Source organism: Mus caroli, chromosome X (genome assembly GCF_900094665.2).
Source record: "Mus caroli chromosome X, CAROLI_EIJ_v1.1, whole genome shotgun sequence".
NCBI classification, from domain to species: Eukaryota; Metazoa; Chordata; class Mammalia; order Rodentia; family Muridae; genus Mus; species Mus caroli.
The window spans coordinates 95,525,929-95,548,556 of record NC_034589.1 but is presented as its reverse complement, the minus strand read 5'-3'; the positions used below and the strand labels follow the sequence as shown (position 1 = coordinate 95,548,556).

The 22,628-nt window shown below is 47.5% G+C and overlaps 2 protein-coding genes across 6 annotated transcripts in view; one reads left to right on the top strand and one right to left on the bottom strand.

Annotated features, from left to right (window-relative positions):
• Positions 1–15,548, bottom strand: part of Med12 (mediator complex subunit 12) — a 23,542-nt gene extending 7,994 nt beyond the window's left edge. For all 3 annotated transcript variants that reach the window (XM_021152790.2, XM_021152791.2, XM_029473286.1), the window contains exons 1-33: positions 15,223–15,548; positions 14,585–14,689; positions 14,222–14,413; positions 13,934–14,093; positions 13,304–13,485; positions 13,033–13,143; positions 12,666–12,920; positions 12,005–12,151; positions 11,620–11,719; positions 11,372–11,508; positions 11,015–11,146; positions 10,094–10,220; positions 8,809–9,038; positions 8,351–8,431; positions 8,066–8,236; positions 7,717–7,861; positions 7,499–7,549; positions 7,081–7,199; positions 6,756–6,899; positions 6,154–6,317; positions 5,800–5,931; positions 5,226–5,453; positions 4,918–5,062; positions 4,648–4,768; positions 4,078–4,179; positions 3,868–3,981; positions 3,430–3,605; positions 3,084–3,263; positions 1,996–2,067; positions 1,457–1,590; positions 1,129–1,290; positions 400–511; positions 147–236 (exon numbers count right to left, since the gene is read on the bottom strand). In XM_021152790.2, the coding sequence (XP_021008449.1) occupies positions 147–236; positions 400–511; positions 1,129–1,290; positions 1,457–1,590; positions 1,996–2,067; positions 3,084–3,263; positions 3,430–3,605; positions 3,868–3,981; positions 4,078–4,179; positions 4,648–4,768; positions 4,918–5,062; positions 5,226–5,453; positions 5,800–5,931; positions 6,154–6,317; positions 6,756–6,899; positions 7,081–7,199; positions 7,499–7,549; positions 7,717–7,861; positions 8,066–8,236; positions 8,351–8,431; positions 8,809–9,038; positions 10,094–10,220; positions 11,015–11,146; positions 11,372–11,508; positions 11,620–11,719; positions 12,005–12,151; positions 12,666–12,920; positions 13,033–13,143; positions 13,304–13,485; positions 13,934–14,093; positions 14,222–14,413; positions 14,585–14,689; positions 15,223–15,321 (4,620 nt within the window). In that variant the 5' untranslated portion in view covers positions 15,322–15,548. The remainder of the gene's footprint in view (positions 1–146; positions 237–399; positions 512–1,128; positions 1,291–1,456; positions 1,591–1,995; positions 2,068–3,083; positions 3,264–3,429; positions 3,606–3,867; positions 3,982–4,077; positions 4,180–4,647; positions 4,769–4,917; positions 5,063–5,225; positions 5,454–5,799; positions 5,932–6,153; positions 6,318–6,755; positions 6,900–7,080; positions 7,200–7,498; positions 7,550–7,716; positions 7,862–8,065; positions 8,237–8,350; positions 8,432–8,808; positions 9,039–10,093; positions 10,221–11,014; positions 11,147–11,371; positions 11,509–11,619; positions 11,720–12,004; positions 12,152–12,665; positions 12,921–13,032; positions 13,144–13,303; positions 13,486–13,933; positions 14,094–14,221; positions 14,414–14,584; positions 14,690–15,222) is intronic.
• A 5,327-nt stretch (positions 15,549–20,875) lies between these two features.
• Positions 20,876–22,628, top strand: part of Il2rg (interleukin 2 receptor subunit gamma) — a 3,938-nt gene continuing 2,185 nt past the window's right edge. Inside the window, exons 1-4 of one of the 3 annotated variants that reach the window (XM_021153625.1) lie at positions 20,876–21,070; positions 21,264–21,417; positions 21,639–21,823; positions 22,011–22,153. In XM_021153625.1, the coding sequence (XP_021009284.1) occupies positions 20,956–21,070; positions 21,264–21,417; positions 21,639–21,823; positions 22,011–22,153 (597 nt within the window). In that variant the 5' untranslated portion in view covers positions 20,876–20,955. The remainder of the gene's footprint in view (positions 21,071–21,263; positions 21,418–21,638; positions 21,824–22,010; positions 22,154–22,628) is intronic. The other 2 variants (XM_021153626.2, XM_029473364.1) reach the window with 2 other exon arrangements.

The window sequence follows — 22,628 nt, the reverse complement described above, 5'->3', positions numbered from 1 at the left end:
ACTTTGTAGACCAGGCTGGCCTCGAACTCAGAAATCCGCCTGCCTCTGCCTCCCGAGTGCTGGGATTAAAGGCGTGCGCCACCACGCCCGGCTCTTAACTGTCTTTTCAACTCCACCCCTTCCTCCTTCCACGAAGACCCCCTCACCAGGTTGAGCCGCAGTTTGAGTGCCTCATGCATTAGCTGCTTCGGTTTGCAATCATCTAAGTACTGGTTTTCTCGCCAATTAATCACAATCTAGAATAGAAACAAGTTTAACATGTAGCTGAGGAGTCTCCTTTCTATTCCAAGTCACCAAATGTTTTTGTCAGAAAATAATGAAGGGTCCAAGCATGCAGTGGCCTCTTAGATGTACCCTTCCCCAACCCAATGTCACCTCCAAGACCCCAGATACCCGTACCTGATGCACCTGGCTGTGGAGGGAGGCCAGGAGTCCCTCACGCTGCTCATCCTGTCCTTTCAGACATGTTAGCACCAGTGATAAGAAAGGCTGTTGGCTCAACAGGGACATGCTAGAGTCACGAGGAAGAGAAGGACAGAGAGACAAGAAGACCATAGGTCAAGCACCTTCTAACTTCCTTGTCTCAGATTCTACTCTTAAAATCCATTTTTCATTTCTGTTTTCTATGTGTCTTACTTTATGTGCATGCCATTTGTACATGCAGTCAGAGGAAAACTTGTGGGAGTTGATTCTCTTCTCCACCATGTGTAACCTGGGAACTGAACTCAATGCTGTCAGCAAGCAGTTTTCCCCATGGAGCCATCTTGCTGAACACGAAGATGTAACCTCCTATTTGGCCATGCCACTCATCTCTTGACTTGCCATTCTTTCCTTCCTTCCTTCCTTCCCTTTTTTGTTTTTTGTTTGTTGAGAGATGGTTTCTCTATGTAGCTCTGGTTAGCTTAGAACTTGCTATGTAGACCAGGCTGGCCTCAGACATTAAGAGAGCCTCTTGCCTCTGCCTCCCAAGTGCAGGATTAAAGGCGTATACTATTACACCCCATCCAAATGCTCCTTTCTCGTGAGGCCTATCTATTCTCTACCTCTTGGCCCAATGTTTCTTCTTTCCTGGTCCCGCCACCTCCTCTCCGTCCCACTCTTTAGTCCTTACTGACCAGAGCCCCTTACCTCTTCTGTTTCTGTCGATCTCGTTCTTTCCGGGAAGAAGAACCCAGGTGCTGACCCTTTTCCAGTTCCTCCCCAGCAGCTTTTAATACATGGCCCTGGACTGAAGTGGGCAGTTTGGCAATGAGAGGAGCCACCAACCATACACCAGATCGCTCTAGAGAGCTAGAAGACAGAGGACATAGGGTTTCAGGGGAGCTAACTAAGCAAGGTCGAATAATCTCTCGTTTCTCTCCCTTGGGCATGTCCAGTATCACTATTTCAAAAACATCATTCATGCTATCAGTAGAAAAACTCATGAGGGACAAATCCTAATTTCTTTCTGGCAAACCTGAGCACAGGTTTGGTCTTGCTGCTGCTGGGCATGTTGCTTGCTGTACTTCCAGAAGATGACCCCGTCTCTGCTGACTGTTGGAAAACCTCAATTGTGGCCTTGGCAATGTTTTCCAAGAGAGAGTTCATCTCCTGGGGAGAATAAAAGGAACAGAAGGGCTAAATAGGCCGAGCAGTAAGGAGAACCAAGGCATGAGGCTGAAGGAGGGCATCGTAGAGGTCGGCAGTAGGGACTTAACTGTCAGAATCTGTACCCTCCTGTGCCTCTGTATGTCTACAGTTCCTTACTGTCTTCTTTGCCACAGAAACAGGCTCTATTACCACTTTAGCAATACTTGTCCACAGAGGAGGCTCCACACTCTCAGCCCATTTCCTTATCACCAGCAGCTCCACGTGTCTGTCATTCTCACACCCCTCTTATCTCTCTCAGTCAGGAGCTTGAGGGTAGGACCTCAGTTCTTCTATGATGGCTGATATCCCTGACACAGGGAACTGGAAGTGGGCCTGGGAGAGGGAGAGGCTGGGGACATGACTTACAGTGTTGGGGGTCTGCTTGATCATCAACTGTAGTTCCAAAGAGGACTGGCGCATGGTCCATTGGTCTAAATTCTGGTGGCAAAAACCAAACAATCATCATTGTGTCAACCTTACTATCTATTTTATGACTAACTCATACTCCCCCACAACACATTGCTAGAAGCTGGAAATGGACCTCTATGCCCCTGTCATTAGGAAAGACTACATTAAATAATCCCAAATCACTGAAAGCAACTGTAGTTTACTAGGGTTAAAAAAATGATTTCAGACCCCTCTAGATCCTTGTCCCAGAGCCCCACAAAGTTCTGCTCAATACCTAACCTTTAAATCCTCAATGTTAAGGTTGAAACCTGACTAAGTTGTTTTACGTCAGCTTCTCAAAAGTCCCCCACAGAGCCTTTTTACAGGACACTCTTTTGAAGTCCTGTAGAGGCTGGAAAGCTACTGTTAGGTAATCTCCCTTCGGTATTATTTCCTCCAGGCTAAAGAGAACACATTCCTTTAGGACTTCCTCCATAGCCTTATTTTCCCACTCCAGTCAGTCAAATGTCTGAGGCAGGCAACAAGGCAAAGTGAAAGGGTACAGGCCCAGCTGAGTCCACATAGTTACTCAAACCTTACTAGCTCCTCGTGTGACCTCAGACAAGCCAATTAAGCTCTCGAGCCTCAGTTTTCTCACTGGTCAAACAAGGATATTCCTATTCACTTCACAAGGTCATCAAGATCAAATGAAAAGGACTGAGGACACGGTGCTGTGCATACAGTACCTGTGCATGAGACACTTATCACTGTAATACTGAGTCGCAACCAAAGTGCCATATATGCAAAGCAGAATCCAGGCCACTCAGAGGCAATTCTTCCCACAGATGAGCTATGCTCACCCCAGACAGTTGTGCACTCACCTAACAGCCTAACTCCTGAGTCTAGACCAGACCACCAGATCTGCTCCTAAGCCCATGCTGGAGCTGTTTTTCTTGCACCCATTCTCCTACATGCTTGTTCATTTTCCTACTGAGGAATGGTTCCCACTATTTCCAGGTAAGGTCTGTCCTGCTGCTCCCCCTAGCACCCCAGCTCCTTTAGCCTACCTTGAGAATACGTTTAATGCGCTGCCGCTGGGGATTTTCTCCATCCTCGTTGTCCAGCAGTCGATGTGGGTAGCAGATGAGTTGCATGAGGCGCTGGGCCTGGGCACTACTCAACACTGGGTCTTGTAGATCATTGCTATCCTCACACAGTGACTTAAGGCAACGTTCTCCTACCCATTCCTAAGGAGGCTGATAATTAGAGGACAGCAGGCAACCCTGGGAAGTTGTGCCAGGGGCAGGTAAAGGACCCAATGTATAGCAGGGAGGTAGTGTGGTCATGGGCTAGAAGCAGGGCTAGATTACATAGAAGCATTTATAGGTGGTGTGGGGGGAAGGTGAGACTGACCTGTTGGCAGATGCTTCGCAGCACGTACTTGGCATAGACATCCAGACTTGCTGTCTCCACAGAGATGTTGCGGCCACCCTGCCTGCGACCGCTACTACCACCTCCTCCCTCCTCTTCTGGAAGTTCTTCTGTTCCTCCCGGCACAGTAAAGCCTGAACCTTTTAGCTCCGCATCTCCTGCGGTTCATGGGTGGGAGATAGAGAGTGCACAGTGAGATCAGAACAGTGTATGGAGACCTGCCCTGGCCCACAGAGGCAGAAATTCCCCAAACGCTGCCCTATGAAACAGAAATATACAGAAATATACTTCTCTCCACCCCCTTTCTCCAAAGGTCAGAGAGACCACCTTTGGGATAGAGAAAGACTGTCCCTGTAGTTCATCTGGCACTCCACCCTATATACACTTCTGGCATGTCTCTCTCCCTACCCCCTTGCATACCGAGTACAAACACAGCCTTGAGAACAGCAAACACAGCCCCATCCACGATGCGGTTCTGGGAGGCAGCCAGCAGGTGGCGGTCACAGGAGGACCGGATTCCAACAGTAGGTTTGTCTGCAAGGAAGTCCAAGTTAGGGGAAACAGGAGTAAAAGCAGTGGGTTGGGAGAGCCTGTTTCTATAACTGCCTGGCTCCAATCAAAGTCACTCACTTCCATCAGACTGGCAAGGATTGAGTTGTGGCGTCTTGAACAGGTGGAGGAGGATTCGGCAAGTAAGCCTGGCTCCTGGCTCAGAATCCTGCTCACTACAAGCTAACAAAAATAAATGAATGAATGAATGAATGAGAATAAAGACAGAGCAGATCTGAAAAAGAACGAAATGGAATACTGTGCATGTGTATGTGTTGGGAAGAGGAATAAACTGAAATATAAGTGAGATGAAAGGGGGAGAAACAATATAATCCTGAAGGAGAAGTGGAGTGCAAAAACATTATACAGCGGAAAGGTCAAAACTAAAAGGTTTTTCCATAGGCTGGGCTAGATGAAGCTCATGCTCAAGCATGAGGGAGGTACTGGGTTCAATTGTGGGGGGAGGGATGTGAGGGGGTGGCATTAGGGCTGCATCAAAAGAAGCCTTTCCATCCTTCTAGCCCGGGGTGCAACAAAGCCCGGGCCTGGGAACTGCAGCAGGGGTGTTCATAATCACAGGATGGCTAGGGAGCATGTACGAGCATACATGGTACAGTTCTGACATTCTAGAGGTTACGACTGGTACTTTACCAGCATTGAGGAGTGAAGGGATGGCTGCACAGCGAATCAGGTCTTCTAGGAGCAAACATTGACGGGCGATGAGGATAGCAACAAAAGTAGCCAAGGAATCATGAAAAGACAAGTCACTGACCTGTGAAAACAGACGAACGCCCGCCGTGAATCAGTGTGCCACGCCTCCACTCTACTCAACTCTGACCCTCTATGGTCTTGATTGTAGCCAGATCTCTAGCAAATAGGTAAGTGCCTCATCTTCCAGCAAGACCCCACCCAAAGGCTTACATCTACGTTGCACAGGAGATCGTTGAAACCACAAGTGCCATTGTTCGAGGAGCAGCACAAGGCCTTAAGTACTCCTAGCCACTCAGCACTCAAGGACTTGCAATAGCCAGTCAGCTCTGCACAAAGGATGGCGATGTCATTTACCCTAGGGAAAAGTACAAAAGCCTCAGGAAGACTCGTCCCACAATACCTAACTTCCGATCTCTGCCCCAGTAACAAGGGAAGGGAGAGTATCTCTCTGGTCAGCCAGCCCTCCCAGTATCAGGTAAAAGCATGATACTCATTCCTCAACTCAGGACGGCCCATACCTATCAGGATCATGGTGGCCCACGCAGACGTGCATAAGAGCATTGCAGACAAAGCTATAGCGGTTAGCAGGGTTCTCACTAAGACTCTTCCCGAGCCCCGTGTAGGTGAAAGTGTGAGCGGCGGGGTTCTCCAGAGTGTCAATCATGAACTCCGGTGCCCAGCGCATATTGGATTCCGATGGCTCCACGTTACAGTAGATGGTGTTCTTCACTTTTGAGCAAAAGTCACTGCAGGGGTGGGGAAAGGAAACAGCAATACTGAAGGAGGCCTGGTGGGGTACAGGGATGGGCAGGAAAGGGGAGAAAAGAAAAAAGAAAAGGAGTGAAGGATGGAGGACCTTGGGAGAAGAAAAAGGGAGCTGGGCCACAGCAGACATGGCAGGAAGGGAGCCACATGTGATTAAGAAAGTGGCCTGTGAAGGCAAGGAGGAAGAAGGTTCACTTTCAGCAATAAAGTAACAGGTGAGGGACACAGTCCGTAACGATCCCACACAGACAGCTCGATGCTGCGGTGTGCAGTAATGGGAAGGACGTGAGACTAGCCCCGTTCTCTGACCCCTTCTACCTCTCTTACCTGAAGAGCTCCCCAAATTTGCTCTTTAAATGGCTACAGGAGGTATACAGATCATAGAGATAAGCAAGGATACAGCGCTCTGCAGAGGAGCCATCTGAACGGTTCATTCCATGTTTCACCACGCCACAGAGCCTGCCACAGAGGCATGGGAGAGAGGATTAACACGTGGTATACAGGGCCCACGGCACAAAGGCCCTGGAGACAAATTCAAGTGTCTTAGTAAAGCTATTCTTACCCCTACCTTACTAGCAGAACGTTGCCGCACTGTGTGCACCAACATGTCCTTCCTAGGCCATTTCTAACTAGCAATCACCAGAACCCCACACATCTTAGTTACTCTGAAACCACACTTACCCCTCAAACACTTGCGCCATCTGGTCCTGATTGAGGATGAGGCAGGCATGATAGTGTCGAAGGACAGCCACGATACATAAGCACAGGCTGGTAGTGTAGCTGCCCACCAGATCCGACGATTTGAGAAGGAGCTCCGCCTCAACCACACTCAGCTCATTCAGTAACTGTCAGAGAAATGGAAGTAAAACCTGAGAAGAGGCCCTTTTTAATTGTACATAAGCCCTGTTTTCTCTGAGGAACTTGGCATGGCCGAGCCTGAGCCCTTCCCACTGGAGCCACTTCAGCAGAGAAGGGTCAGATTACCTCATAGCAGTGTCCTGCACTCTACTAGCAGTATTTCCAACCAGTCTCCAGGACAGTGTGCTATGAACTCTACAGCGGGAAGATGGTCTGTACCCAATGCTCTAATCTGTCTCTTGGGCCTCCCCAGGGAGCACTTAAGTCTCTATTCCAGCAGTCTTAGCTCATGTTCCACTCCCCCTGTGCTAGTCTTCAAGCCTTCCAACTAGCCGAGGAAACTGGCTAGAGCCTCCACTCTTGTCTTCATGACCCTATACAGCATGAATTCCTTCTTCCACCCTTCTCTCTCCCAACTTCCCCACCTGAATGGCAAAGTCGATGAGGCCACTGATGCTCAGTGAATATTCCATGAGGTCGAAGATGAACTGCACATGCTGCACCAGAGGCAAGTGGTACGACATACCAAGGGCGAAGCTCGTGATCTGCTCCAGAACGTTCCGGGAGACCTGATAAGGGCAATGTGGGTGAGACTGGAATGGAAGGAAAGAAGACCAAGGGACGCAGGAAAGGATGATGGTGGAAGGGGATGAGACCATCAAGCTTAGCCTGCTTAGGGGGAAGGTAAGACGAAAAGGAAAACAGGACGGGAGGCCAGAATGTGGGAAGGGGGCTGGCTTAGGCCCACACCTGAGCCGTGACCTGGTGTTGGTCATAATGGGAAAGGTGCTGGAACTTAGCAAAAATATCTTCAGCAGTGGGGAAGGCTTCGGGCCGGTTGCGGCGTCGCTTCTGCCCATCTTCCCCACCTGACAGGATAGTTCAAAGCAAGGAGTCAGGACAAAAAAGAAAACTAGCTGACTGGGGCTCAGGTAGGGGTGTGGAGAAGGGACTACGGTAGGGAGGGAGGAGGGGGAAGGGAGAGGAGGGAAGGGAGAGAGAAGAGGGGAAGGGAGGTCAGGGAGGGGCTGGGATAGGGACAAATGGGACAACGAAGCACAGGTTTAAAAGGACCACAGACTATGTGGCCCTCAGAGGAACATGTACAGGGAGGTTCTAGGTTAAGGGGGGAGGGGAAGGAAGGCAGATGGGGCTTACTGTGAGGTACCTAAGAATGTCAGGTCTCCAGGATTCAGAGGCACAATAGGAGCAAGCTGGTCTGTAGAGGGGGGGAATGAGGGGGAAGTTTCAAAAGGACTAGAGCTCTCAGGAGACTCCAAGAGACAGGACATTGGGACATGACTGGGGAGTGCCCTACACTGGGCATGGGAAAACTGACTAGGGCATTCTTTAGGGAGGCTTCTGTTTAAGGAGACTGAAACCCACCAGTTTCTGCTGTCCCCTTGCGATTCAGAACCTTCAGGATATCCTTGGTAATCTTCTTGATGGCATGGCGGGCATCATCTCGCTGCTTCCCCACCCCAAACAGTACGACCAACCGCTGGTTGCACTCATGGCTGCATGACTCCTCCTGCATCCCAGCAGCACCATCAGGCTCCATCACAAGTCTCCTGCCCTCCTCTTAAGAGCATGCTTTGCATCTCTCAACACTCCCATGTTCAAGCCCCTTCTCAAACACACCCACCCCCATAGGAACAGGTCTAGCCCCTCAGCAAATTCCTTTGACGGAAATCTGGCCTCAAAACAGGCCATCACCAGTGTTGGAGAACAGTACCTGTGGGATTGGAAAGTGTGTGGCATACTGCACATGTCGTGGCTGGTCATACAGAATCCCAAGTGTCCCCTCGATCTTCTCTTTGGCTGGGGGTTTTACTTCCTTTTCGACATCTGGTTTCTCAGGGGATGGGCTTCCCTTCCCCTCACAAGGCATAGTAGGGGAGAACAACTAAGAAGGTGAAAGGGCAGAGCATTCAGGAGAAGCAGGAAGTAGAAAGGAATTCCAAAAGGAGAAACAAGGGGAGAGCCAAGGCACTGGATGCTTCCATGCTCAGGATCTTACTGAGAAATCAGGCTTTTCCATGTCCTCAAAAAGCACACTGGAACTAGGGTCGATGTCCATAGATTCAGAGAGCCCTGGGTCCTGAAGGCATTCAACAAAGCAAGAGCTTTCTTAGTCCCAGGAAGTAGTTCCTCACTGTCCAGGAAAGGTCATGGAGAATTGGATCGAGGAGGCATATGGAAAGCCCAAGTTCTGGATTCAAACCTTGTCCAGTTACTTAAGCAGTAAGTAAGTCTCAGTTTCCATCAGCTTTAAATGGAAGGCAAGAATACCTCACAGACCTTTTGTGAAGACCAAGTGACAAACTGACTTGAGACTACTTTATACACCACGAAGTGCTGAGAAAATACTATCATTCTTGGGTAAATCTCTGGCAAAGGAGACTTTCAGAGGCTTCTGGAAGCTGTGAAAAATGGGTGTCAAAAGTAATAATTAAGAGCAAGGAAAGGGCCACATACCTCTAGCTTGCTGCTGCTGCTGCCTTCAGCCTCCTTGCGCTCTGGATCATCTGCAGGATCATCAAAGGGAGAGGGAGGCCGAGGGCCAGGGGCTCCAAATGCAAGATCCCCCCGAGAGATTAGAGTGCAGGTATACATATTATGGGAGAAGACATCATGTCGGATCAGTTCACAGAAGAGCAGTACCAAGTTAAAGAATTCTACTCGCTCACTTTCACTTCGGGGATCAGCTATAAAGAGGGGATAAGGAAAGATGAGTTAGCCGAACACAAAACATGCACTCTTAGAATACTGCACAAAGACATCCCCCAGGCAATAAGAGGAACAACAACAAAAATCCAGAAACTGCCTAAAGACACAAAGTATGCTTAATGGGGCTAGAAAAATGGCTCAGCAGTTAAGAGCATTCATTGGCCATTCTTCCAGAGCCTAGGGTTTGATTCCCAGCACCTGGGCGGCTCACAATTGCCTATAAACTCCAGTTCCAGGGGATCTAAAACCCTCCACTGGCTTCCAGACATATACACGGTGCACTGGCATACATGCAGGAAAAACACCCATAGACAATTTTTTAAGAAAAGGATACTGAGCCGGGCAATGGTGACTCACGCCTTTAATCCCAGCACTCAGGAGGCAGAGGCAGGCGGATTTGTGAGTTCGAGGCCAGCCTGGTCTACAAAGTGTGTTCCAGGACAACCAGGGCTACACAGAGAAACCCTGTCTCAAAAACAAACAAACAAAAAAGAGAAAAGGATACTGGAAAAAAAAAAAAGGTGTCGGGCGTGGTGGCACACGCCTTTAATCCCAGCACTTGGGAGGCAGAGGCAGGCGGACTTCTGAGTTCGAGGCCAGCCTGATTTACACAGTGAGTTCCAGGATAGCCAAGGCTACACAGAGAAACCCTGTCTTGAAAAAAACAAAAACAAAAAGAAAGAAAGGAAGGAAGGAAGGAAGGAAGGAAGGAAGGAAGGAAGGAAGGAAGGAAGGAAGGGAGGGATGGTTGGTTACATTAATGCTGTCCACCACCACCTCAGAATAACCAGCGCATCTTTGCTGCTGTGCATAGAGTAAAAATGCTTTCCTCACATATTCTTGTGTTGGTTCTTTCCATTTTTCTATTCTATTAAAACCGGGAGACCATAAAGGAGCAGAATTATGCTAAAAGTCATTCTGCACAGAGCCCAAGAGAGAAATAGACACCAGAAGATCCCTCTTTATGGTTTCTGATGACATAGCTTGTAACTGAATCTAGGCAGAGTAACTAGAAGGTTAGAGATGTGCATACTCAGCATGGGAGCCTGTGTATCCAGAAACTGCAGGAGGACATCCTGGAAAATGGGTGCACTAGGAGCGGAAAGGGAACCAGAGGCGACGGAGCCCTTCTCATCAGCTGCTTCAGATTCTCCGCAGCGCTGCAAGGTGAGAGAACAAACTGAGGAGTCATTTTTCTGCTTCTTCACTCTTCAATACCTAACCTTGGAAGCATCACTTCTCTTGCCTCCGTCCCACACTTTCCATTTCCTTTGCTACCTCCCAACTACATACATACAGCCTTGATCTAGTCTCTAACCAGTTTATCCAACAGCTCTTTTGTATTTGTGCCTTATGTCCTTAACATTTCCCAGAAGTTTACCACTTTTGTTTATTTGGTTTTGTGAGGCAAGATCTCACTATGTAGTTCTAGTGGGCCTGGAAGTCACTATGAAGACCAAGCTAGTCACACACTCATCAAGATCAGCCTGTCTTTGTCTCCCAAGTGAGTGCTGGGATTAAAGGCATGCAGCACCATCCCCATCATTTTTTAAAAAAAACTTTTTCGAGACAGAGTCTACGTAGCCCTAGCTGGTCTAGAACTCCAGAGGTAGACCAGGTGGCTTCAAACTCCCAGTGATCTGCTTGCCTCAAGCTCCTGGGTGCTGAGATTACAGGTATGCCCCCAGGCCGTAACGCCTGTTTTCTTTTTAACTTTTGAGACTGTCTCTTCTGTAGCGAGCCCTGGTTGGCTTTGTAACCCGTGCTCCGCCCGCCTGCCTTTCAAGTGCTGCAATTACAGGTATGTACCAAGATAAGAGCTCTCTATCTATTGTGTCTTTCCAATCCCTCAGGTCCAGTCCCAATCTCACTACTACCACAATCACTGCAAGATGTTCAAACCCAGTTAGATTCTTTCCTCTGGGCAATTCATTCCCTTTGCTTTGCCTCTCACCTCAGCCTCAATTTCTGCTTGTCTCTTCTCCAGGAGTTTGGCTACCACCATAGCACGATGCCGACCTGAGCGCTTGCAGCTTACAGCCCATTCACACAATAATGATACCACAGCATCATCATCAGAGGAAATCTACAACCAAAGGATTTGACAAGGATAAGAAACGGAAGGCTGGGAACAAAAGAACTAAGTTCTCTTTGTTCAAGATAAGGCCCCAGCTAAAAACATCCTGGGCCCAGGAAGCCGGAAGACATCTCTTCAGGAATCTCCTGGTATCAATGGCATACTATACCTTTGCCTTATAGATACTGCTTCTCCTGCAATGTTTTTGCTCTTTCTGTTTCTCTTCTTACTCACCTCATGACCATCCTTACTAGGCCCCAATCCAAAGATTCGATTACAAAGGGAGTCAAGAGAGTTACTAAAGTCAGAGCGCTCGAAACTATGGCTATCCAGCACTTCTAAAGTATGGAGCACCCGTCCAATGGTGAAACCTGAGGACAAACAGTAAAGGTGACTCAACTAGAGGCTCAATGAATTCAGAGTCTCAAATATCTATGAACCTCTCACTCATCCTTTCTTAGCTTTTGTCCTCTGACACTCACCTGCAGTAGCTTCCTGGCACTTATCAAAAGACCAGCGAACCTCAACAGCTTGTCCACGCTCCTTGATCTGTTGTTCGATCTCTCGTAATTTTGCACGGACCTGTTAATTAAAAAAAAAAAAAAACTTTAAGGAAACACCCAGATATATAAAAATCTTTATTTAAAAAAAAAACAAAACAAGGAAGCCAAGTTGTGTACTACCAAACATGGTAGTATACGCCTGTAGCACTTGGAAGTCAGAGGCAGAAGGCTCGCCATTAAGTTTGAGGCCTGCCTGATCCATAGAGCAACTTTCAGGCTACTCAGCAAGATTCTGTCTCAAAAACAAAACAGAAACATAAAACACATCCCAGCTTTGAAGTAACAGTGCAGCAGTTAAACTTACCTGCTGAGTAAAGGCACTGTTACCCTCTGGCATGGGCAAGTTGGAAGGAGCAATAGGCAGGTGGTCAAGTGGTGAGCCGGTCTTAATTCGGCTATCAGTCAATGAGTAGTGCCAAACTAGGGCACTAGGGCAACACAGAAGGATGGTCTGCCAGACAAATAGATAAATCAAACCCAGTTATCACTGCTACCTCTCTAGAATCCCCACTCAAGACCCACCTCCCTTAGGTTTGACATCTCAATTAGGTTTATTATGACTAAGTCCTTGGAGCAAGTATCATTCTTGATCCCCATCTTCCTTACCTTCCTTCTTTTCTTAAAAAAAAAAAAAATAGTATCTCGAGACAAGGTTTCACTTGGCTAGGTAGCTTAAGCTGACTTTGAACTCACAATCCTCCTGCCTCTTCTTTCCAAGTTCTGGGACTACGGGCATACACTATCATACCCAGATTCTCATGCACTTTTCTAAAAAGCTTTGGGTTGTATTACTTAGTCCTGGAAGAGAATGTCTAAAATCTCTAAAAGGGAACATCCTATTACAGAGAAACACTAATTCTTGAACGGGTACTCAGTGCCTGCTCCCACCTCCAAGTTGAACTCACCCCCATTCTCCAGGAAGAGCAGTCAATTCTTTATACTTTCTTGGGCCCTTTAGTACTTACCTGAAGGATACAGCTGAGGCCAAAAACCAGGGGACGATGCTGAGGGCACATAAGCAGGTCACTAAAGGGAGTCGAGGGTGTACTGCTAGTTGGGGGCTGAGGTGCTGGGGTAGTGGGCAGAGAACTTGTTGACTGAGCAGATATGACATGAGATGAGTGGCTGCTCACACCATCCAGCTGGAGAGCCAATCTCCGGGTACAGAAGTAGGCAAGGCGGCGGGACAGATAGGCAGACTGAACAAATTCCCCTGAGTACTGTAAAGATATGACCAACAGAGCCCGCTAGGTTTCTCCAGAAGATACTGCTCTGATGTCTAATTCTTACTCACATCCCTCTAAACAGTCCCTCCCTGGGTCTAGGTCTTACTCGAAGCAGTAGGGGAAGCAGCAATTTAAGCAATTCATCTTCTCCAGGGCGTATTTTCTCAAAACACTCAAGCACCCAAGTCAGGAACTCATGTCTGTCCAGCATTCCATCCTATGGATAGCAGGGAACTATTAGATGTAAGGCAGATAAAGTAAATGGAAGAATGAAGAGAGCTATATCAGGGGCACGGTAAAAGGCAAATTCCATCCTATTCCAACAGGACAGGATAAGATGTGACTCAACGCCATGTACAACATGCCCTTGCTCCTACCTGAAACATGAACAAGGCGAGCTTCTCATTGTAATCCCACTGCCTGATGGCCATCTCTACGTCATGGGGCAAAGGCCCTATAGTAGAACCACAGCCTCCACTTCCTGCAGGCCCTGGCCGATAGTATTCAGCCATCTTCTGTAGCTGCTCCCATAAGTACTTTGTGATGATTTGAGTCCATTCTACAGAAAATACGGAAAGGGAACTATATGATACTATTCTTAAGCTTAGAATACTCTATCCCCTGCCTCCACCCACAATCACCAGAGTTCTGAGCTCTATTCATCCTCTTAGCCTGTAGACAAATGCCACCTCCTTAAAGCAATCATTACATCCACTGAAGTCTCAAAGAACCTTCTGTCTGTGCTTTTGGTCTTTACCACTTTCTATATTTAATTATGCTACATATGCCTTAGCATCTCCACTAAGATCTAAAGAGCAGAAATTATATGCTGGTCATCTTTACAGCCCAGTACCTGAACACAGCAGATACTCAAATTACTCCATGCTTACCAATTTCATGCACATAAGATTCATGCAGAAGCAAGGAATAGACTAGGAAGATTTAGCCTAAGGCTCCATCACTCCTTGAAGCCATCAGTGGTACAGCAGGTGTACAGAGTTACTTACCAGTGAAGGGGTCAGCAGTATTTTTCTTCTTAACCTTAGTCTCAGACATTGCTGCATAGTAGGCACAAGTCATCTTAATGAGCCAGGCAGCCCGCATCACAGGCACCGTGTATTTGGCCAAATACCCAAATACTTCTTCCTTTTTACTGAAAATGGGGACCTGGATGGGCATCACAAACAGCAAAGTCTCTAATTACCCCAGGGAGCTGACACCACATAGCTTCATCTTAGAATAGAGGTAGACACATTCCCCACCTTGACCTTAAGAACAGGAAAACAGTACTTCACCTTTTTGGCTAGGTGTGTGAGTGGTTTGGTGCCAGCCAGGTCAGTGAACCAGGTGTTAATAGCACTCTGAGATCTTGCAGTCACCAGCCAGAAGTTGTCCTTCTGGTTCATTAGGGACTTCCTGCGACCAGTGTCAGAGAGAGTATTACACCTTAACTTCTCTGCGATGATGCTGCTGAAGTTGGAACTGATCTAAAGGGAGAAAAGTAGACCTCAGGGTAGGAAGCCTGTGAAAATGCCAATGTGGTAGCACTGAGTTATAAACTCTGCCACCTAGGTTGTCCCTTTCAGTTTGCCCAACCCGGAGCTTTTGCTCCTCAGATTCTTCCAGCCTTTTCCTTCAGCCTGGCACGGTTGTCTCACCTTGGCAGGATTGAAGTTGACGTTCTTGGCACTGCCATGTTCGTCCCCAGAGACAGCAGGCTGGTTATTGAAACCTTGTTTTACATTCAAAGCCGTCAGTTCATCCTGAGGCAGAAAAACAGCATTTTTTAGCTCACCCTCATTCACCTTATAGAAGAGGTTGTTAAGAGAGGGCAGAGGAAAAGGTAACAAGGGAGTCGGGGAGGAGGAGGAGGAGGAGGAGGATTCTGACTAGAAGAGGTTGTTATTTAAAGCCCAGCCCTTATGTTCATTTGGACCCCACCCTCACCCCCACAGTCAATGAGATTCCCACATCCCCCAGAGCGACCTCAACATCGCTCTTCCCTTACCGGCACCTCACCAAGCTGGCCCTAACAACTTTCTGAGGTTTCTGTGTGAGCGCCCGAGTGAGTGTGGAGGGGGGCACCTCTGGCATGGCTCCTGAACCCACGAGCTCCTCAACCGGAACTGCTGGCAGACCCTACTCTCCAGCAGGGCACCAGTCCACTCTACTCTTCCCCCTGTTGGGACTTTTTCTCTCACCTAACCTCATCCCCCCCTTGCCCTCAACTGTCAGTGTCTCTTCCCTCACGAAACACCTGCCCGGACCCCGCGGAAACCGGGAATTGGGAACGCACCTCCTTCTGTTTGGGATCTTGAGGGTACACATCGGGAGGCCCCAGCCGCAGCCGCTTCAGGGGTCGGTGTTCATAGCTCAAGATCCCGAAAGCCGCCATCTTGCCCAGCCCGTACCGCCTGAGGCGCCTGCAGGGCCAGGCGAGGTGGGGAGGGAAGGGGCGGAGGGCCGAGGACGGGAGGGAGCACGGGGACAGCGAGCCGGGCGGCGGTAGAGAGGACCGAGGCCGAGAGAAGGGGGGTGGCGGAGGCGGGGCACGTTAGAAACTCTCGATTACTGCCGGAAACTGCCGAGGGACGCTGGGTACCGTCGGACAATACTGACTGCAGAGTGGGTGGGGCCTCGCCGGCGCGGGGCGGAGCCCCACAGCCCGGGAGCTTTGGGCCCTAGGAGGGAAAGTCAATTTCACACACTAGAAATCCACCGGCGTGGCCGGGGCTGGAGGCGCAGACCTGGAATAGGAGAGGCAGCCGCGGCGCTGAGCTCTCTCTCGCTGGAACTGGCTTCCCGTGGCCTCGCACAGTTCTTGGCCTAAAATAAGTGCTCGGGAATTTTTAGTTTAGTTAATAACTGCATCTTTTACTGATCACTTCGTTTCTTGGTTCTCACATCTGGATAATGGGCATGCTAAACTTCCTTCAAAGGACAGTTGTAAAGATTAGAAACTACTATTGTTTTAAGAAAGCACCTCTGATCTGATACAAAAGATCCGGTCTAGCCAGGCGCAGGCCTTTAACCCCTGCAGAGACAGACGGATCTCTGTGAAGTGCTTGCCTTACACAAAAAGAAAGCAACTGTAAAACTGAAGTGCTTATAATCTCTCCAGGTGGTTACAGGCCCTCTGCACCACAACCCCCTAACCCTTTGTTGTTGTTGTTAACCCTTAACCTGGCGGTGCACACCTTTAGTCCCAGCAGAAGAAAGCAGATCTCTGTGAATTCAAGGCCAGCCTGGTTTACACAATGACTTCCAGAACAGCCAAGTCCATGTATGAACTGTGTGACCCTGTCTCAACAACAACAACAACAACAAAACCAAATGAACAAACAAAAAGTAGCCAGATTGATGGCAAACACCTTTAGTCCTAGCAACTAGAGAGTCAGGAGCAGGAGTATCTCAGAGTTCGAGGCCAGCCTGGTCTACACACTGAGCTCCAGAACAGCCAGAATTACATAGAGCCCTTGTCTCAAAAGAAAAATAACCACAGGGTTTGGGGATTTACCTCAGTGGTAGAGCGCTTGCCTAGCAAATACAAGACCCTGGGTTCCCGTCCTCAGCTCTGGAAGGAAAAAAAAAAAACAAACCAAAAAAAAAATGCCAACGTGTCATCAGAGTCAGATGTGGTGGGGCAAGCAGGTCGTCCAGAGCAACAGTGACTGACACACACCCTGTCTCAAAAGGAAATCCATTGACACTTATAGTATGTGTGTCACACGCCTGTAATTCCCACAGCTCAGTAGATTGGCAGAAGGATAACAAGCTCACTTCCAGCCCAAATTACACACACACACACACACACACCTCTTTTCTGAGACAAGGTCATCTCACCATGTAATCGCAGGTGGCCTAAAACGTTCCATATAGCCCACGCTGGCCTAGAACTCACAGAAAGCTCAGTGAGCCATCTGCCTCCTAAAGCTTCCAGGCCGGATCAAAAGGAAAAGGGAGGAGGAGAAGGAGGAGGAAGAGGAGGAAGAAACAGGAATCTTCACAGAATAGTATTTATACAAATTGTCAGATATTTTCTCTCATGAAGCTTTGTATATCGGAACTCCAACTTATGAGCCTTCACAATAGGGCCAGCCAGAAGGCAGAAGATGCTTGCCTGCCATTGTACCTGATTACCAGAATAGAATCTTCCAGTTTCACATGATGAAAGCAGAGAACTGACTTTTGCAAACTCTCCTCTGAGCACCGTGTACACACATACAAAAAACAAACAAATAAATAAAATGTACAAACGACTCTTTCTCAGGCTTAGTGGCAAAGGGCACTAACCCGGCACTCCTGTGACAGAAGTCGGCAGTCTCTTTGACTTCCAGAACAGCCAGGACTACACAGTGAGATCCTGTCTCAATAAATAAATAATCTAAAAAAAGAGGAGCTACAGAGATGGCTCAGGGATTAGGAGCACTGCCTGTTCTTCCAGAGGACCAAGGGTCATTTCCAAGCACTCACATAATGGCTAACAATAGTATGTAACTCCAGCGCCTGAGGTTCTGATGCCTTCTTCTGAGTTCCTCTGGCACAGGGATGACATGTACTATGTAGATTTACATGGAGGCAAAATGCTCAAACAAATAAAATAAAAATTAGCTGGGCGATGGTGGCACACACGTTTAGTCCCATCACCCAGGAGACGGAAGCAATCAGACCTCTGTGAGTTCAAGGCCAGCCTGGTCTACAGAATGAATTTCAGGACAGCCACAATTACACAGAGAAACCCTGTCCCCCAAAACTAACTAACTAACTAACTAAATAAAAGCCAAAAATTCATAAATCTGGGTCTGGAGAGATGGTTCAGTGCTTCTCCAGAAGACCTGAGTTAGCCTCTCACCACACACATGGTAGCTCAAAACCATCTGTAACTTCAACTCCAAAGGACCTAATACCCTCTTCTCACCCCCACGGGTACCAGGCATACATACTCATAAGAACATGCAAACATGCCGGGCAGAGGTAGTGCACGCCTTTAATCCCAACACTTGGGAGGCAGAGGCAGGTGGATTTCTGAGTTCGAGGCCAGCCTGGTCTACAGAGTGAGTTCCAGGACAGTCAGTGATATACACAGAGAAGCCCTGTCTTGAAAAAAACAAAAATAAAAAATAAAGAAAAAGAAAAAGAACATGCAAACAAAAACTCGTGTGCTTTAAAATAAATAAATCTAAAAAACTTTAATTAGTCTTTTTAAAATTAAAAATAAATTTAAGAAGACCCTTTGCTATATAGTAAGAAGCACTCACTGTGTCACATGCTTTAGGTGTTACAATTTAGAGACTATTAGTGTTTGCATTTTCTGAGTGAGGAAGCTAGTTTTGTTTGCTTTTTAGTTAGTTAGTTTGTTTGAGAAAGGGTCTCTCCATGTAGTCCTAGTTCTCCTAGAGCTCCCAGAGTCACAGTGATCTTCCAGACACTACCATCCCTAAGGTTTTTTTTTTTTTTTTCCTTCGAGACAGGGTTTCTCTGTATAACCCTGCTGGCTATCCTGGAACTCACTCTGTAGACCAGGCTGGCCTTGAACTCGGAAATCCGCCTGCCTCTACCTCCCAAGTGCTGGGATTAAAGGCACATGTTACCACTGCCAGGCCAGGAAGCTGATTTGATTTTCAAAGAGTGATAATTTGTTTGCCTGATATTATACAGCCGATATTCTTTCTATTATGGTGGGTTTTTTTTTTTTGTTGTTGTTGTTTTTTGAGAAAAGACAGCTAAAGTGCTATAATAAAATTACCAAAATCAGGGCCAGCTAAATGGCTCCACAAGTAAAGGTGCTTGCTGCCAAGCCTGACAGCCTGAGTTCAATCCTCAGGACCCATATGGTAGAAGGAACTTACTTGCCCACCGCATATACACACATGCATACAAAATCTATATCTGGGCATTGTGGTGCAACAACTGTAATCCTAGCCTCTGAGTGTGAAGCCCATAGAGAGTTAGGGGGCAACCACTAGATAGAAAGACTGTCTTAAAAAAAAAAAACCAAACAAATACATAAATAAGTAATAGCAAAAACAAAATGCCAAAACCCACTGTGGAGATCAAGCTTGCAATGCCAGTGTTTAGGAGGCCAAGGAAGGCTGTTTAGGCTACAAAGTGAATTGAAGTAAAAAGTGAAAAGACTGGTAATGGTCCACAAGTCTGAACCCTTAGCAGTAAGGCCACAGGAGGAGGAGAGTTGCAAAGGCCAGCCTTAAGCATATGATCTGATTGGGTAGAAGAAAATATACTGGATGTGGTAACTTTGATTTAACTCTGAAGGGCTTCAAAAACATAAATAGCAGCTGAGTATAGTGGTACATGCCTGTATTCCCAACACTGGAGATTGGAGGTGAATGATCAGGAATTTTAGATCCTCTTCAGCTACACAGTAAATTTAAGACTTTGAAAAAAAAATTGTAGCAATTCCTGGTTCACAGCAAGGTAGAGTTAGTTCCTTCTGTTTAATATTGCTGTGAGCCCGAAACTGCACCAATTCACTCCCTCTCCTCATCTCACCTAAGAATGGTGCATTTTATTACAATTGATGCATTTATATTCTACACTGATATATCATTAGCACCCAAAATACAGAGGGCTTTTAAAAAGCCAAGCATGCTGGCACTGTAATCCCAACACTTTAGGAGATGGAGACAGAGGAACCAGGAGTTCAAGGCCAGCCCCATTGCTTACCAAGTTTGAGGCCAGGCTGAGTTACATGAGACCTTGCTTCAACATCACCACTAACACTCTCTCCCCCAGAAAAAAGGAAGCAACTAAATTGACCAAGATGGAAAGAGGATAGTTCAAGGACACTTTACTGAAGAGATGCTTTTAAAGCAGAATCTGAAAAAATTAGTGTAATTTTACCAGAGAGAAAATAGAGTAGTAAATCAGGCAGAGGCAAAGAGCAGCTGGCTGGTTCCTACCTTTGTTTAACTGTGTTTTGGAGAATCTCCACATCTATGCTGTAGAACTCATTACAGAACATTGTATTATTTATATGTTCCCCACTTATCTCTGAGCTTCTAAAATGATGATGTCTTATTTGTCTTATGTTCTCAGAACATAAGCACTGTACCGAGCACATATTAAAGACTCAATAAATGTTGGCTGGATAAACAATTTCAGTAAATGGCTTCTCCAATCAACCCTGTGCTCTGAGGGAAGGTAAATCTGGCCACAGAATGAAGGATGGACTGGAGAGCAGAGGCCCTTGAGAAAGGGGACCAGTTTGTGGGTTACGGGAATAATCATGACTGGAGGTAATGAAAGGCTGATTTAGCACAGTGGCTGTGGTTAACAGAAAGGAGGAAACTGCTGGGAGAAATACCGCAGAAACAGGGCTGATTGGATTCTCAGTGTGAGAGAGAAGGGGGGGACATGAAGAGGATCCTGAGGTTTCAAGACGGGCAGGTGATGATGCTATTAAGCAGGACAAGGAAGACAGAAAGACAAGCAGATTTGCAGGGAGCTAGGAAGCCTGAAGTTAGTACTGTTGTTCTCCCATCTTAGAAGCCGGCTCTCACTAGGGTCAACAGGGACCAAACTCAGGCAGCAGTTAGGGGTGGCTATTCTAGTTTGGATTAGGTCAGAGGAAAGACAGCTATGTTAAGTACCCACATGAATCATGTCAGTACTTTCCATCCATCCTTCCTAGACTGGAGAACTTTGACAGATGTTTAAGATAGCCTAGAGGGAAAAGGTGGCTGGGAATGATGGTGTGTGGTGGGGGTGGGTGTTCAGCAGAGCCTTCCTGGACCTAGGTGGCCTGAAGGGTCTTGATTCCGTGACACTGTTGTTGATCAAATATTAATCTTGACAGAACATCACCTTAGAGCAGAACCCAAATCTCCCTGGGGACTTAGCTTATGTCACTGAACACATTTACCAACCCCCCCTCTCTCTACAGCGTGGTTTCTAAGGTTCTTTCCACCGGAAGCTACGACAAAAGGAAATGTATGGGTGGGGAGGGCTTGTGGGAGAGTGGTTCAGGGTTCTGACACAGACTACACCCAGAGAAAGAAGAGCAAGCACCATGTTGAAACTATTATTGTCACCTAGATCCTTCTTACTCCTTCAGCTGCTCCTGCTGAGGGCAGGGTGGAGCTCCAAGGTCCTCATGTCCAGTGGGAATGAAGACATCAAAGCTGGTAGGAAACCTAGGACCAGAGGGGGTTGTTGAGAGGAAGGCTATGGGGAAAGGGCCTGCTAGTGCTCACTATAATGACTAAAAAGAAGTGTGGAGAGGGGGAGGGGAAGGCTCTCTGCCTCACTACTGCTTCTTCTGACCAAGAATTCTTTTTTTTTTTTCACTCCACTATTTCATTTTCTTGGCAAACTTAGATTTGATCTTGACTTCTACAGACCCTGAACACGTCAGTGCTCCTACTCTGCCCCTTCCAGAGGTTCAGTGCTTTGTGTTCAACATAGAGTACATGAATTGCACTTGGAATAGCAGTTCTGAGCCTCAGGCAACCAATCTCACGCTGCACTATAGGTATGGGGGGGTGGGGGCAGCACGGGAAGAAGAAAAGGGAGCTTAGCCGGGAGAGACTGCTTGAGGACCCAAACAAGTGGGTAGCCAGCTCCTCGGGAACCCTACCAGTTTCTCATGGGATACGGGATACGTTGTCAGTTCAGACCAGATGAGGCTAGCTAATGGGCATACGCATGCCCATGTTTGGCCCATCATTCTTTTGCCTTGTAACCCTTCTCTAGGTACAAGGTATCTGATAATAATACATTCCAGGAGTGCAGTCACTATCTGTTCTCCAAAGAGATTACTTCTGGCTGTCAGATACAAAAAGAAGATATCCAGCTCTACCAGACATTTATTGTCCAGCTCCAGGACCCCCAGAAACCCCAGAGGCGAGCTGTACAGAAGCTAAACCTACAGAATCTTGGTAATCGGGAAAGTGGCCAAGAGAGCAGGGAGCTTAAAGGCACTGGAGTTTATAGATTGTTGGCCATGGGCAGAAAAGAGAAGATAGGGGGGTTGGGATGGGGAAGGGAGGAGGGATAAGGGGAATTACCTCCAAGATCCTGACTTGTCTAGGCCAGGGCAATGACCACACACATACATATCTCCAGTGATCCCACGGGCTCCAGAGAATCTAACACTCTGCAATCTGAGTGAATCCCAGCTAGAGCTGAGATGGAAAAGCAGACATATTATAGAACGCTGTTTACAATACTTGGTGCAGTACCGGAGCAACCGAGATCGAAGCTGGACGGTGAGTGACTTGGCATTGTGGATGCAGTGGCTAAGGCCAAGCAAGAGGAGAAAGGGTTCAACAAACCAGACAGAAGAACCTAATACCAGGTCCCAGTTCTCTGCCCCCCAACTCCTCTGTCTTCACTTTCACTTTTTTTTTCTGATCTCACCGGTGAGCTTTCACTTTGCCTCTCCCACCATCCTCTTCCTGATGTTGGACAAAAAGGAAGCCAGTGAGTGGGTCTGGAGGGGAGTCAAGTTAGAGAAGGGGAGCAGTATGTTCGGATTAGTCGGGAGAGGAGCAAAGTACAACTAGGAGGGACCAGAACTGGAAAGAACAAGAAATTAGAAGAGCCGGGTGGTGGTGGTGCACGCCTTTAATCCCAGCACTTGGGAAGCAGAGAAAGGTGGATTTCTGAGTTCGAGGCCAGCCTGGTCTACAAAGTGAGTTCCAGGACAGCCAGGGCTACACAGAGAAACCCTGTCTCGAAAAA